This window comes from Salminus brasiliensis, chromosome 16, assembly GCF_030463535.1.
Source record: "Salminus brasiliensis chromosome 16, fSalBra1.hap2, whole genome shotgun sequence".
Classification (NCBI taxonomy): domain Eukaryota; kingdom Metazoa; phylum Chordata; class Actinopteri; order Characiformes; family Bryconidae; genus Salminus; species Salminus brasiliensis.
The window spans coordinates 27436614-27452008 of record NC_132893.1 but is presented as its reverse complement, the minus strand read 5'-3'; the positions used below and the strand labels follow the sequence as shown (position 1 = coordinate 27452008).

At 39.3% G+C, this 15395-nt stretch overlaps 2 protein-coding genes across 5 annotated transcripts in view; one reads left to right on the top strand and one right to left on the bottom strand.

Moving 5' to 3' along the window:
• Positions 1 to 15395, bottom strand: part of syk (spleen tyrosine kinase) — an 85766-nt gene that overhangs the window by 30039 nt on the left and 40332 nt on the right. For 2 of the 4 annotated variants that reach the window (XM_072659665.1, XM_072659668.1), the window contains exons 1-3: positions 8838 to 9095; positions 8596 to 8719; positions 2262 to 2483 (exon numbers count right to left, since the gene is read on the bottom strand). The gene's annotated coding sequence lies outside the window, so the exon portion shown is untranslated. Of the gene's footprint in view, positions 1 to 2261; positions 2484 to 8595; positions 8720 to 8837; positions 9096 to 15395 lie in introns of those variants that run through there. The other 2 variants (XM_072659666.1, XM_072659667.1) reach the window with 2 other exon arrangements.
• On the top strand, positions 8231 to 12611 carry LOC140537310 (GTP-binding protein Di-Ras2). The gene is made up of 2 exons (XM_072659672.1): positions 8231 to 8370; positions 9884 to 12611. Exon 2 carries the CDS (start codon positions 9899 to 9901, stop codon positions 10496 to 10498), a length of 600 nt encoding a protein of 199 aa, XP_072515773.1. The 5' UTR covers positions 8231 to 8370; positions 9884 to 9898; the 3' UTR covers positions 10499 to 12611.

Here is a 15395-nt window from a genome sequence, read left to right as displayed (position 1 = left end):
GTTCCATACAGAGGAGGACGGCTTCACTGGGCATGAAAGGTCATTGTTCTGGTAAGGGCGCCTCAGACTGAACAGTGAAAAAGGCGCCAACTGTCTAATTTAGAGATATGAACGAAGAGATCATTCGGCTGGGGTCCATCCGATTCAAGTCAATCCAATATTCCAGTTTCAGCACGACCTCTTCAACCATGAAGTTCAGCTGCTGATTCAAAACGATGCTATCAAAGCTATCATTTCAGTTCTCCATCCTTATTGTACCATTGGGAATGATGAAAACGCTACACAAGGACTAAAGTGCGCCAGCGGAGTAAATTAGATGAATAAATAAAGAAATTACAATTCCATACCATCCATTCAACTCACATTACTCCAATTGTTTTTCCTCATGTTCTGCAGCTGCCTCAGAAGGATAGCGCAGCTCTGAAAGCTATTAGTTCAGTTCTTCATCGTAATTTCATTTCTCATGCAGAACAAAAAGAGTATATAAAAATACCTGCTACCAAGAGCTAAACAAAACAGAAATGAATACACAATAAACAATAAATGCACCAGTTGAACACTTTCTGCATACTTAAGGCAATTCTGTCATGCAGAAAATGCTCTGAAAGACTTCTTGGAAAGGAAATGAGAAAGGCATTTTAATTTAACTTGCAAATCTAAGCAAGTGTAAGCAGATCAGCTGCATGTTGGCTTGTGCTGATATAAATATTTTACATCATAATAAATACAAACATTTTAACAAATAATGCTGAATGGAAGTAAACCTAAAAAGATTTTATTCTAGGTCAATTCATTATTTTCTTTTGGTCCATTCATCATCACAATATTAAGACCACACTCTTAAAAATTAAGGGCTTCAACTAATAACGAAAGGGCTAGTACACAATTCTATTACCAGAGAATAGCCCCACCAGTTTGTACAGATGACCCTGTAGTTACTGAGTAAACACCTTAGTGTGTAATAAGCCTTTCCGCATTATAAAAGGCCCTTTCACACATCTTTATTACACACATTTTTTTATAGATCCACAGTCTTCTATGGCATCACCCATAGAACCATCTGAAGCACCTTTATTTTTGCCATTACCAGGTTCAAATTATGTCAAAACGTGAAAAACAGCTAAACTGGAGATACAGGATTTTTGTGTGACAGCAAGAAAAAGAATACATGTACGTGTACATGAATGTAGGGAACATATATGTAGGCTTCTAGGCTAGGTGACAGGAGTCTTGGTACTCTACACAGCATGTGGACTTTGAAAGAGCTGTACAATGGCCTTTATTAGGAACTGTGACCAACAACTCACTAAAACATCTGTACGAACATCAAGAACATGTTGGTAAGTGTCAGCGGAGTGAGAGGGTGTCCAGAAAGTTCTGGTAAAACTGCAAAATGCTTGACTACAGTGCATTTGGTGTATTTTAAAGCGTGCATGATGTCATCATTGTGTGTTGAATATCACATTATGGGCCTTATAATTCAATATCAGCACATGTCTATTAGCACGTTTTGACTTTTCCCAGATGCACAGATCTAAGGACCCTTCATCCATTCAGTGATACCAGTTGTTATGTTTATGAGCAACATTTTGAACTTTCCAAAATTGCTAAATAAGATGAAAACACTACACAGGAAGTTATATGCTGTAGTTTGTGTGATGGGTCATTCTCACACTCCACACTCTGAACAACTCAACATCGATATCAAGGATCAGAAAATGGAAATGAAATAAAATGAAAAGCGCTACACGTCTGTGGAGCATATTTTCACATATGTTTCCTTCAAAGCGTCTGTCTAATGAGAGATCAGATGCATCAGCCACAACACACATCTGCTACACACTTTATGAAGAATAAAGCCTGCATATTTCATAAATACGCAGTTTCTTAGGGCTACATTTCAAGAGCTGCACAATTACCGGCCTTCTTTTCTTTTAATAGACATCATGATCTATTTTCAAAACTGCATCAAAAGTCATCAAAAATTTCAACTAATAATAAACTGCAACAAATTTCACACTTATCTGTTTTTCTATCAAGTTCTATCAACAGCAAACAGCTCAAACGAAAAGCTTGAAAGAAATACATCAAAGCGAATGAAGACAATGTTTTGAGATTGAGGCCATTAGCGGCCTTTTCACCGGTCTTTATGTCCAGCTAGGAAAAAGGTGGACAGGTCATTTCTGTCGCAAACAAACACATAATCATACATCCATTTAGAAGTAAAACAAAGCAGTCCTGAACCAGAACCATGACTGTACCTTTGCCGAGTTCACGCCGCTCGTCTACTTGAGGCTGTGGCAATGCGCTATGGCGACCATGTTGAAGTGCTGTCTATCTGAACAGGATGTGGTATGGCCAAAAATGAGCTGGATAGTTCAAAGACTGCAGCACCAGCAGGACCTCTCACTGTAACAGAAGGCGTTTAGCGCGTAGGGCCGTCGGGGTGCGTGGGTATCATCTAAAATCGAGCTGGCGTTCCCCTGTAAAACAGTAAATGAACTTGTCGCAAGTCTAAAAAAAGGCATCAGCTTTAACTGGAACTCTTGGGTGAGCTTCCTCATTTTAAGTTACTTGTAGCTACTTCCTTTGGTGTTTTTCTTTCTTTTTTTGAAGCATGACTTCCCCTTTATCTGACATGCAAGAAATGCAAATGGACTGAAGTCTTCAAGAGAGAGAAAACCTCTTACACTGTCTATACGTCTGTGTGTGAGACATTAATTACTGCCCTGTGACCTTTACTGGAATTTTGAAGAAATGACCCTCATTAACATAATAATTTGAACTCTAATATTTACAACTATAAAGCATTAATTATACAAATCTGAGCTTCTGTTATTGTCACTGATACACAATATTTTTACACCACACAAAAAAGTGTTCTTGGCTAGGCATAGGGGTCCAAAAATATTATTTTCATTATTTTCATATTTTCAAATCCCTGTTTACAGAAAATGTAATATATACTAAATATATATAGATTATCTACTGATGATCAATTATAAACAAACAAATTATCTGGTGATTCTCAATTGTTAGGGCCAGGATTAGGGGTAGAATTTTGCCCAGCATTAAGGTTAGGACAAGGGCCAGGGTCAGGTTTAGATTCAGATTTAGGTTAGGATTAGGGCTGGGATTAGGACCCTTTTAGGGGAGGAAAAGGTTAAAGTTTGGGTTAATAGAAAATAGAAATAGATAATAGAATTTCTTTTAAAAACAGTTATCAGTAGATCGCTGTTGGGTTAATGATAAAGTTTTAAAGAGTAATTCTTAGGATTAGATTCAGGATTAGGTTTGGGATTAGGGCCAGAGCCAGGGTTAGGCTTATTAAATGCAAAATAATGTTAGTTATTGCATAAATAAATAATGAAGTGTGTTTGTTGCCTGTTTGCTGGCATGTAGCCCATATGTATCATGCGTGATTTACTGCTTGTTCGCTGTGCAGGAAACTAGAGCACAGCCTCTGCAAGTCAGTGTGAGCTCTGAGTAACCGACAGTGCCGACAAGAGCAAATCTTCGCTATTAGAAGGCCAAGAGAAGCGAAACTGAAATTAGATGACCAATAGCTTTTGAGCCACTGTGTCATATGCTGTGCTGGTTTGAGGTTCATTTTTGAATGATTTTATATTCAGGGGGAAAAAAAAATGCGTCCAGCGCAGCTAAATATATTTTGACCAGAATTAATCACAAAAATCCAGCGTATGTCCAAAGATCATTTTCGTCAGTTCCAGCAGACAGGGTGGGTTTTTAATTAAGCTTATCAAAACTCTACAGCTGGATGATCAAATACAAGATCATCACTGTGTTGAAATCTGTTGAATAGTTGTGAATGACAGAACCATATGCAAACAAGAATTCTGTCATCTAATATGTTAAACAATAATCAATGCTTTCCTGACCTCACACCTGTAAACCCTCTGTAATTAACCTCACATTAGCAGCAGAATAAGAGGTTAACCTGTATGTATGAATATAATTAAGACAGTAGTAGAGAGAGTGTAGACTTTAGTAGAGTTTGAGCTGATGTAATGGTGCAGGGTGTTATGGTACGTGCAGTAGTGTGTTTGCATGTCACAGATCAGTGAGGTGAAACGGGTCGTGATGTTTAGTGATAGTGGCCTGGTTACAGCACACTGCCTTCATGCACTCCACCTGCACACTGTTTACTTCTTGTATGGAGAAATCTGCACATCTGACCTGCTAGTTTTTCAAAAGCTGTGAAAAAAATCACATCAATGTAATAGAAACTATAAACCAGCAAAAACTGTATAATATGAAATCAATACAGTAAACTGTCAGGTTATTTAAAAAAACAACAAATACAAAATGAATATGTTAACAATATAAATATGATATAATTTATATATTTTAAATAATTAGTATAAATTGTCACTTTTGTATTTCAAGTATAAATATTGTTATAGTACAGTACATTACAGTATAGTATAATACATTACAGTTTACATATGGCACACCAAATTACTGTATATTACAGTAGATTACAGTCCACTGTAGTTTAGTGCAGCATATGATAATTGCAGCAAAGTAAAGTATATGACAATGTAGTATATTACAGTCCAGTGCAGTATAGTACAGTACAGCATAGTATACAACAATTTATATATATATATATATATATATATATATATATATATATATATATATATATGGTGCACTGTAGTACATTATAGTGTATTGCAGTATAGTATATGTATAAATTACAGTACTGTACACTGCAGTATAGTGCAGTACAGTATATTATGGCACACTGTGGTATAGTATAGTAATTGTGTTAAAACAAAGAGCACCATTATTATTATACATTATTAGCAATTACTGCTTTGACCACCCCTGACTGTTGAGACTGTGACTGAAAAATGATCACATACAACAAGATACACGTATCTTTTTCATGTATATGTAATATATTGTCACACAAAAAAATCTTGTTCAGCAGTGGCTAAAACTGCTGTCAGACTGCATTTTGCAACTGAGTGACATTTAAGTCAGCGCACTCGCTTCAGCTACAGCTATTACATCATATGTGGCAACTCTCCAAACGCTCCTTATTCTTCTTCTTATGACTTTACTCTGTGCTTAAAAAGCCCTTCTCTTTTCATCATGCAATCTGAGGATGCAGAGCTAGAGGTCTCATACTTTAAACTATTTTTAGAGACCCCTGCAAGCTCAGCGGAAGCCCCCGGAACTGATCTTACTCTCCAGGTGCACAAAGCATGACTACACACGCCCTGATGAGGCTGAATGGCTTTCAATTCCACCAACCACCAACAGAGGGCAGAATAGTGCTTGAGGAAAATCACCTAAAATCATGGGGTGAAAAAGAACAGCACAGAATTTGTAACTTTTTGACATACTGTGACTCTGGCAGTTGTTTGTTAATCTGAATTATGAATGGACCAATAGACATGCACCAAAGCGAGCTGGAATAAAAACGTTTACATTGACTTCCACTAAATTTAAGAAGGTTTAAGTTTCTTCGTGAAGTTGCCATTTTGGAGAAATGAGTTTTTGTGCCACAGCCATGACCTATATAATAAGCATTAAAGGGAACTAATCCCCAGCACAGTTCATGCTGCGACTACGAAAGGCCCTCTTGCATGTGACAATGAGGCCTTAATGAGGGCAAAAACTTTACATGGCAGTAAATCCTTCAAACACTCACCTCTGTTCTGTGATACACAGGTTTTGCATTGACAAGTATCTATTAACTACTAATACTAACTAATTCATTTGTTTTATATCCAATAAAGAGACAAAAACTCAGGAAACATCTAAGTAAACCGTGTGGATTTGCAGCAGGCCTGTAGAGAAGCTCTAGTCCCATAAGAGGAAGAACTCGATGTCTGAGCTACTGTGAGTTCCCTATTTTAAACCACAGCAGATGTCAGATCCAAAGCCCCTGTAATATTTACCATTATGTTATTAAAGAAAGCACAGAAGACATGAGACAACTTCCCCATGAATGCCAACAATCACTCGATCACAAGGCACTTCTGTAAATCTGTAGTGTGTGTGTGTGTGTGTGTGGGAGGGTAGGAGACTGGAAAGAGGCAGCTACGTCCTAACCAATCTCTGAACTGTCTCTATTGTCCGGGGAAAGCTTTGTACTAGATTTTAGTTTGTATTCAGCAACAGTAGCATTAGTGAGGTCAGGATGTTGCATGATCACCACCCCACCTTATCACCAGCTCCCCAACTCCTCCCAAGAGCATTGGATGGAGCACCAGCCATCATTCCAGAGAACACCGCTTCACTGCTCCACAGCTCTGTGCTGGGGGGGGGGCTTCATAGCCCTCTAACCCACACCTGGCATTAGGTATGGTGCCAAAAGGTTTATGGTTATCTGCTAGACCACACCCCCCCACCTAAGGGGTGCTAGACCACACCCCTTCTCATTACAGAGATGCACATCACCTGATTTACTTGATTGGTGGTTGGCTTTCAAGCCTATAGAGCTTGGAGTAGGACAACATGTATAAAAAGGATGATGTGATCAAAATACTCATTTGCCTAATAATTCTGCACACAGTGTATATATATATATATATATATATATATATATATATATATATATATACTTGTATTGCATTATACTTATAAATTACAATGTACTGCATTTTTCTCCTACGCCACTGTTAGATCACCGCTGTCATTTCAGCTTCGACAGATCTACACAACACTCTTCATTACATAATGATGCCGCAGGATTTCTCATTTTTTATTATCTACCTGACGATAAATGGTGGCTCTAAACGCATTTACATTAGATGCTCCCAGCGCTGGCTTCCTAGCAAGCAGCCCACGCTGCGGGGGTTTCTTCACTGTTTCTCCACCCGTATTCACACAGGGCCCGCCCTCCTGCACTTGGATAGGCCAGTCGTTCACTTACAAGCAGTCAAGCATTTGGCTGCATTAACCTCTTCCTGTCTCTCAGGGTAGAGAACAGAGGTTAACCGGTCTGGTCCTGGAGTAGTACCACTGCCCTGCTTAGTTTATTACACACTCTCAACTCAACTCAAAAAAGGTTTATTAATTTAGGTTAAATCAGGTTCATTCTCCCTAAAGTCTACATTAATGCTATGGTAGAACTCTTGGGTTAAGCTAAGCAAATGCACCAACAAGTGAAAAGAGAATGTAGTGTTGGGACATTAATGTGTCCAAAAGCTAATTTTTTTTGTTGTATTTAGTTTGTTTTTGTTTTCTGTAGATACAGAAAATCTTTATTTCGCTTTATGTGGCTTTATGTACCAACAACATAAAGCCACATTCATAATTCATCTTTCCATTACCATTTCCAAAGCTCTTTATCCATAGAATTAAATAGATTTTTTGTTGTACCTGCACTGTTAATACAGATAGATTAGATGTAAATGACCTCTGTTCTGATTTGCAGTCCTAACACCCCTTATTACTTCACTGTGAATGGGTGGGGCTAAACTGAGATAGGCTAAATAGGCAGATTTTTGTGGCATTCAAAAAATAATGAATTCAATATTTTGTAAAGCTTAATTTATATGGACTGGGAATAAATGTTTACATAATACTTCATCATAATACAGCCTAAAAACATATTTTTTGTCTCTTCAAAAGAGAGGAAAATTAAATTAACATTAAACAAACAAAAGCCTTAAGACTGTTAAACTATTGTCGTACGTTTGAGGTTATGTTTACATTATGTGTACGCTGGGCTTCCCCTGTTTTTCTGACAGTGTATGTCTGAACAGTATTTTTGTTGCATATTTAAAAGTCATGACTAAAAGGGTCTGAACATTAAAAGTGCATGGCTTTCTTTCTTTTTCCCTCTAATGTAATGTAGAAAACAGGCTGCACACAATAACTCTACTCTCTGGAGGTACTTTCAGATCTCTGTCTTCACCCTGAGCTTCAATTCTGCTTTCCTTCAGCACTGGCTCCTTCGGATTTAATATGTGCAGTACCAGCCAATCGTAGCGCAAAGGCTGGGCTACTATCAGCCAATCCTAGCGCACAGCAGGAGCTACAACCAGCCAGTCCTGACGCTCGGGAGGCGGGGCTTGTCGGAAAACGGGTGGGAGCAAAGCAAAATACACCAAACCCGCCCGCAGTGGAGCGGTGAGATTCCGCCTTACGTCACCGAGTGTGACGTCGCACAGGGAGGCGAATTTCCCCTCCGCGCGACTGTTTTATTTATTTATTTTTTATTTTTTTTTATTTCACCTTTAAATATCAGAGTCTGAGCTCGAAATGGGTTTTCCAGCGCCGACTCCAGTCCTCACATGAGGAGGGGAAGAAGAGCACGAACGCCCATTATCGCCTAGTCCAGCACCATGACAGGCGTGTGAAGTTCTCTCTATCCGCCGCGGTTTCGAGGTGAGTGGCCCTGGTTTGTGTGTGTGTGTGTGTGTGTGTGTGTGTGTGTTTGTAATTTACCGGCGACGCCCTGTCGGTTTTTATTCGAGTTTGTTTTGTGCATTGCAATAGAATAAGTCAGTGAAGGTTCCTACCTAATTAATGTATTAAATTTAATTATTCAATTAAATTAAAAATGAATAAAGCAAAAGTGAATAAAAGTGGGATAGACGTCATCATACTTACAGGACGCTACACGGCTTTCTCTCTCTCTGTGGCTTTAAGCTTTGCGGCATCGTCTCTGCATCGCTCCCTCCCTGCCTGCATCAGCAGCAGCAGGATAGAGTCCAGCAGCGGAGTAGCCCAACAGCTTCAAAAATAATCAAATAAATATATAAATATTATTATTAAAATATAATAATAATAATAATAATAATAATAATAATAATAAAATAAGTATTAGGCTGAATTGCACAGAAAACGCCAACCTGCCCCTGTGCACGCGCGTCTCCACCAATCTCAAACTATCCTCTCCACGAGCACCGAGCTACGCTTTGCTATTCCTGCATTTTGACCGATAAAGGCTTTTTAGGAGAAACTGATGGGCTGGTTCCAGAAAAGAAGCGCTCCAAAGCAAAGGAGAGCATATCCAGCAATGTTTAAACGAAAAAAAAATGAACATCCTTTTTTATCAGGAAAGAAAGACAGGGAGTGTAGCTAGCTTGTGTATGTACTTGCACTCGCAGTCTGGCGCATGGCTGTAGAGAGAGATGGTGCAGGTCCAGGCTAAGGGACGTTACTGTTGGCTAGGCACTCCTGGGTGTATTCTCAGTTACTGTAGAGTGAAATTTGAGATATATGTGAGGAACCTTTTTAGTAACCTTTAGCTAAATTTAAAAAATTGTTTCTTAAGAAAAATACACTCTTTAACACCAAGGTGCCAAACCTTAAATGCTGTAGTGAGGGTTGTTTGAACAACCCTTAGATTGGTACAGGACTTTTCAGGATATCCTTTCAGATGTAAAAAGATTGCTCACACTCACAAACCTCTTTATCTAATGTGGTTCTTTTGGGACATGACTTCCAAATTGGTCCTCAGGGACCCCCACCCCCCTTCAAATGGTCCACATTTGTGCTCTGTCCCTTTGTGTTCCTGTTAGTTTTGAGCAAAAACCTGGTGCATCTGAGGATCCCTGAGGACCAATTTAAATAACCTTTTGTAGCACCTCGTTTTTAGAGTGTGCATAAAGTCCTGCTTCATGATAAACACTTTCAAAACCATTTGACCGCCTAATATTTGGAATATGAACCAAAAAGTTAAGTATTTGCTAATGTTCCTATGCTCAAAATGGTCCTATATAACACGGACAGAATCCTTTTAGTGCTATATAGAACCTGTTAACATGGTTCTGTTAAGAGCCATACACAGCATTGACCGGTCATAACATTTGAATGGTTATATAAAACTGTTATCTTTACTAAAGAACCACTGAACGACCCCTTTTTATCTCTTTTTGTTTCATCTCCCTTTAAGACTTCATAAAGAACAATGCCTGAGCAGAGCAACGATTATCGGGTGGTGGTGTTCGGGGCCGGAGGAGTTGGGAAGAGTTCCCTGGTCCTGCGGTTTGTGAAGGGAACCTTCCGTGAGAGCTACATCCCTACCATTGAGGACACCTACAGACAGGTAATCAGTTGTGACAAGAGCATCTGCACCCTGCAGATCACCGACACCACGGGCAGCCACCAGTTCCCTGCCATGCAGCGTCTATCCATTTCCAAGGGACACGCCTTTATCCTGGTCTACTCCATCACAAGCAAGCAGTCCCTGGAGGAGCTGAAGCCCATCTTCGAGCAGATCTGTCAGATCAAAGGCGACGTGGAGAGCATCCCAATCATGCTGGTAGGCAACAAGACTGACGAGACAAGCGGCCGGGAAGTGGAAACCAACGACGGCGAGGCACTGTCCAAGAGGTGGAAGTGCGCCTTCATGGAGACGTCCGCCAAGACGAACCACAACGTGAAGGAGCTCTTCCAGGAGCTGCTCAACTTGGAGAAGCGCAGGACTGTCAGCCTCCAGATTGACGGCAAAAAGAACAAGCAGCAGAAACGGGCCGAGAAGCTCAAGGGCAAGTGTGTACTTATGTGAACTGAAGAAAGTGGGTGTCTGCACTCTGCATTTGGACAGAGACCAAGGACAACAGATTCTCATGACATAGCAGTTCTGGCTAACATCGTTTACACCTGACGAAGAGAGGGACGCATGCTTAACCATGACACATTTTCCCTGGACTGGAGACACAGCAAGTGAAAGGATGGTTGACTATTAAGTTGGACCTCACCAACACTCACACAAAACCTTGGAGAGCCATTCTCAGATTCAGCCACTTTCACACAGTGATGCTTCAAAAGACATGCTATCCCATGCTTGTCAGGGGATGGGTTCAGTTTCACCCACTGCAAGTTTGCACCAGATCTTAGTACCCAACTGCAATGCTTAGTGCCTGGCAACTTCTCTCATTCTCCAAAGACTGCACAGTTCAAGTCCAGGTAACTTAAAGGTCCGTTGATTGGCACTACTAACCACCGACTGTGAATATGACAGAAAATCAAAGGCAGTCAAAGTTTCTGCATGATAAATGTTGCGCCCAAACCCATGCTACACAAAGCAATATGTGTGAATGTTGCTCAAGTATCATAATATAAAAAAAGATACTTAAAAAGGCAGTTGAAGTTGAAATTTGATACATAAAAATTGGAATCAACTGCACAGTAAAAAAAAAGAGCAGAGCCAGTCAATTGCGTTGATATTTCTAAAACAGCCAATACAGTTTATATAGCAACGTTTCTTAAAGTAAAGGTAACAATCTGCTTGGTTCTACTTGGACAAAATGCAAAAATTGTACCAAAAGCTCTACGTATAACTTGCAAGAACAAAGGAACTGGTTGATATATCTAATCTTACTCTCTAAAATACCCTATACATTCCAAGCATTTGACTGTGAAGTAATATCCTTAGTTTCATAACTTTTATAAGTATTTTACAGAGTACATCTTAAGTGCTGCTCAGTACCAACGTAACTTGTTTTGGGCATATGTTTTAATGCTAAATCTTTTGTGTTTGACTGAGCTGATTTCATCAAAGTGAAAGCAGCCTTCAGTCTCAAAAGCAGAATGGTATAGATGTAAAACACAAATACAGCTCAGTTAAGATCATTTTTTCATTTAAAAAAACTTGGATCAGACTTGTAAAAGATATGTTCCAGTTCCAGCCATCAGTGTTTTGTCAAACTAAAGTCCAGAGACAGACAATACATTTATTGAGCAGTGGGAAATGTAACCTATTCAGTACTGTTACAGTGTGAAGGAATATAAACAGCTCCAAGAATTAAGCACCGTTCAATGGAAATAGTCCTGAAATAGAATGCAGTAGTTCAACTAACTGCCCACAAAACTAAACAACTAAAATTATTATTTTTTAAATTTTATCATTCTTTTCAGAAAGTGGCCTTTATTTTGCAAGTAGATCAATGTGGTAATCAATGAAGTAGTATGGTTGAATAAAGCAAGGAGGAAGCCAGGAAGAATCTGGTGATAGAATTGCATGATTCAAGCAGCAGAGCTTCAAAAACTGGCTACGCAAAGCTAACAAAAAAACCTCTGTAATTTTCCCACACCATGCTTAACAAGCAATCCAGTATGTTTTCCATATACCTAACTCAAATATCAACTGAGTACAACCTTTTGACAGGAATTACATATATGTGTATATTTTAGCATGATGGGTCTTGTAATTATAATGGTAGAATCTGGCTTTTTGGCTAGTCTATTATTGCTGCTTTGGCTGTCTTTCTTTACATCAGTACTGCTCACAGTATGACAGTAAAGCTATTTATCTGTTATTAAGTGCTGTATTGTCACAGGAATGTCACTAGTATGGATGTAACCAGAAGAAGTAAAAGAATGACAAATAGACTTCTCCACAGTGAAACTGCAGTAGACGACCAGACACCTATATCCAAAAAAATGTCTCTAGCTATAGGCACACCAGTTGTGCCAGTATGAGTTGGTGGTATGTGTTACTTGGGCAAGGGATGTGCTTAGATTCAGTGCTGAAGTTACTCAAGCCTGTTTGTTATGCCAGAATTGTAAAACAAATGTAATACTGTTTTAATGAAATGCCTGTAAAACATCATGTGTGCCTACAAGTTTATATATTATTGTATATAAGTCACAAAAATAAAGAACGTTGATGCATTTGATCCTGAATCTGAAATATTTATATACCATAATCTAGGAAATACACAATATGGACAAAAGTATTGGGACACCTGCTCATTTAACGGTATTAAAAATGAGTTTCTCGTGCTTTTGTTGGAGTAATTGTCTCTAATGTCCAGGGAAGACTTTCAACAAGATTTTTGGATCATTGCTGTGAGGATTTGATTGCATTCAGTGACAAAAACGCTAGTGAGGTTAGGATGTTGGATGATTACCACCCAACCTCATGCCCAACTCCTCAACTCATCCCAAAAGTACTGGATGGGGGGCACCATTGGGCATACATTTAGACATGTAGTGTACCTCAGATGCATGCGTATTAGGACTATAGTCAAAACTACTCTTGTCCAGTCAAAGAAAGACCATGATTAGTGGAGATTGGGTGTAAAGAAGGCTGAGACTAAGATACTGTTACTACTGATGCTGTTACTAATATTTATATATATATATATATATATATATATATATATTTTGTTTTCTTTATGATATCTAATCCTGTGATTGTCAGCATTCAGTGCTCACTCTTTAGGAATCCAACAAAAGCCAGTCAAAACAATGGTAGGTGAAATGACTGATTTTGGATTGCTTGAGGATGAGTCTGTACTCGTTAGTGGTGGTTAAAAGAAAGTGAAAACTAATAAATAGCAGTATACTTGGTCTCAGTTAGGGCTGGGTGATATGGTAAAAATACTATCTCACAATATTTATCCATATATCATATATATTTATACTATATCACAATATTTTCACATTACACAATATTTATCACGGTACACGTAATCACAGACTAAATACATCAGTAGCGACAGATTCTTAAAAGCTACATGAATAAAGGAAATATGGACATGGACATTGTAGGTAACCAATAGGGGAGCTCTCTTGGAAGCTTGCTTACATGAGGGCAGCTGTGGCCAAAAGCTGCTTCTGTTTCTGTTCCATTGTTCAACAGTTTATCTTTCTGCAAATTTCCACCAGTAGCATTATGGGAAATACTTTCAAAAAGAATCTAGTTGCAGTCTTGCAAACAGTGGTCCTGCAAGTGAGTAATGATAAATTGTCTGTAGATGTGAGAATGTGTCAGTCTTCAGTCTTTTAAAAGGATTTTTAGAGCCTTCCTCCTTCGAGGGAATGGTTGGCATAGGGTGAGCATCTAAAAGTAGACCATCCTGCTCACACTCTTGACTACCCCACATTCAGAAGCACACAGCTAACAACATCAGATCTTACAGTGTTAGTGTGTGCTGTTTCAGGTTAGATTTGTTTACACTTACACTTTACTACATTTAGCTGATGCTCTTGTCCAGAGTTACTTAGCAGGTGACTCATATTACAGAGGTGGGCCAACATAGTATTAGGAGTCTTGCTTAAGGACTCTTACTGGTGTAGTGCAGCATAGTTACCCAGGCTGATAATCAAACCCCGGTCTTCCACACGGTGTGACAGATCACTGGTAGATATTGGTGTTATCTGTTGCGCCACACCAACCATATTTGTTAAATGGTCTGATCAGAGTTATTCTTTTTTTGGCCGATGTCCAACCCAATCAAACAGTAACACGTGAATTGACAGCACTAGTATGTGTGTGTTTGAACTGTGATCAAAAATTGAGCATGTAGCCTCACTTCAGTGTAGACTCCTAGTTCTCTCACTACCAGAGGCAAAATGTTAAGGCGGCCAGGTCACTAGTGGCTTCTTACCCTGTATTAAACTGATCTTTCAATACAAAACAATTGATGCTGATGATTCCAATCACTGCGACTAGGCACCAGATGACACTGGATCAACAGTGCATCTGCAGTTTTTACCCAGTGGGATCTTAATGAGATGCTGACGATACCTGCCAAAGCGCGGCATCTGATTGTTGCATTAAGCTAATGGGATTAGATGCTAAACGTGCAGCGCTGCTGCTGCTATTTAATAAGAACATTCAGTCTGCACTCAGTGGAAATGAGATGGTGTTGAAAAGGGACTGCTTACGCTATATGTCCAAATGTTTGCGGACACCCCTTCTAATGAACGCATTTGGCTACAATAAGTTGAACCCATTGCTGAGACAGATGCGCAAATGCACACACACACACACACACACACACACACACAGCTTGTCGAGTCCCTGTAGAGAAGTACTGCCAAAAGAATAGGACTCTCTGGAGCAGATAAACATGAACCCTTCGGTACCATGCCTAATGTGGTGGTACCGAAGGGTTGGGTTAGAAGGGTATAAAGTATAAAGAGCTGTGGAACAGTAGAGCTGTGTTGTTTGAAATCCAGTACTTTTGGGATGAGTTGGGGAGTGAGGTAGGGTGGTGATCATCCAACATCATGACCTCAGTAACACACTTGTTGCTGAATGCAATCAAATCCACACTGCAGTGCTCCAAAATCTAGTAGAAAGTGTTCCCTGGATAGTAGAGACAGTTACCAAAAAAGCAGGGTATGTGTCCTTTTTTAATATCCTTTAACATTTCAAAAAAAACAATGAATAAGCAGATGTCCCAAGACTTTTGTCCATATAGTGTCTGTATACATCTGAAAGGCTCCTTCTGTGCGAAAAGGTAAGTTTCATATCATTTAAAATCCCACTGCTTACAGAAACTTTAATCAGACTTGCTGTTTGTTTATTCAATCCTGAAAGGGACCCTGATGTGTATATTATAATACGAGTGGACACCCATGTCCTGAAAGCTCTGATGAGGCTGCTAAATTAGCTTAGACCGTGTACATTTGATTAGCACATTTCCCAGTAAGTTGCACCTAATGGCTTC

What these genes read in the sequence shown, in the direction of transcription:
- LOC140537310 (XM_072659672.1), top strand. Translation starts at nt 9,899, where the DNA reads ATGCCTGAGCAGAGCAACGATTATCGGGTGGTGGTGTTCGGGGCCGGA.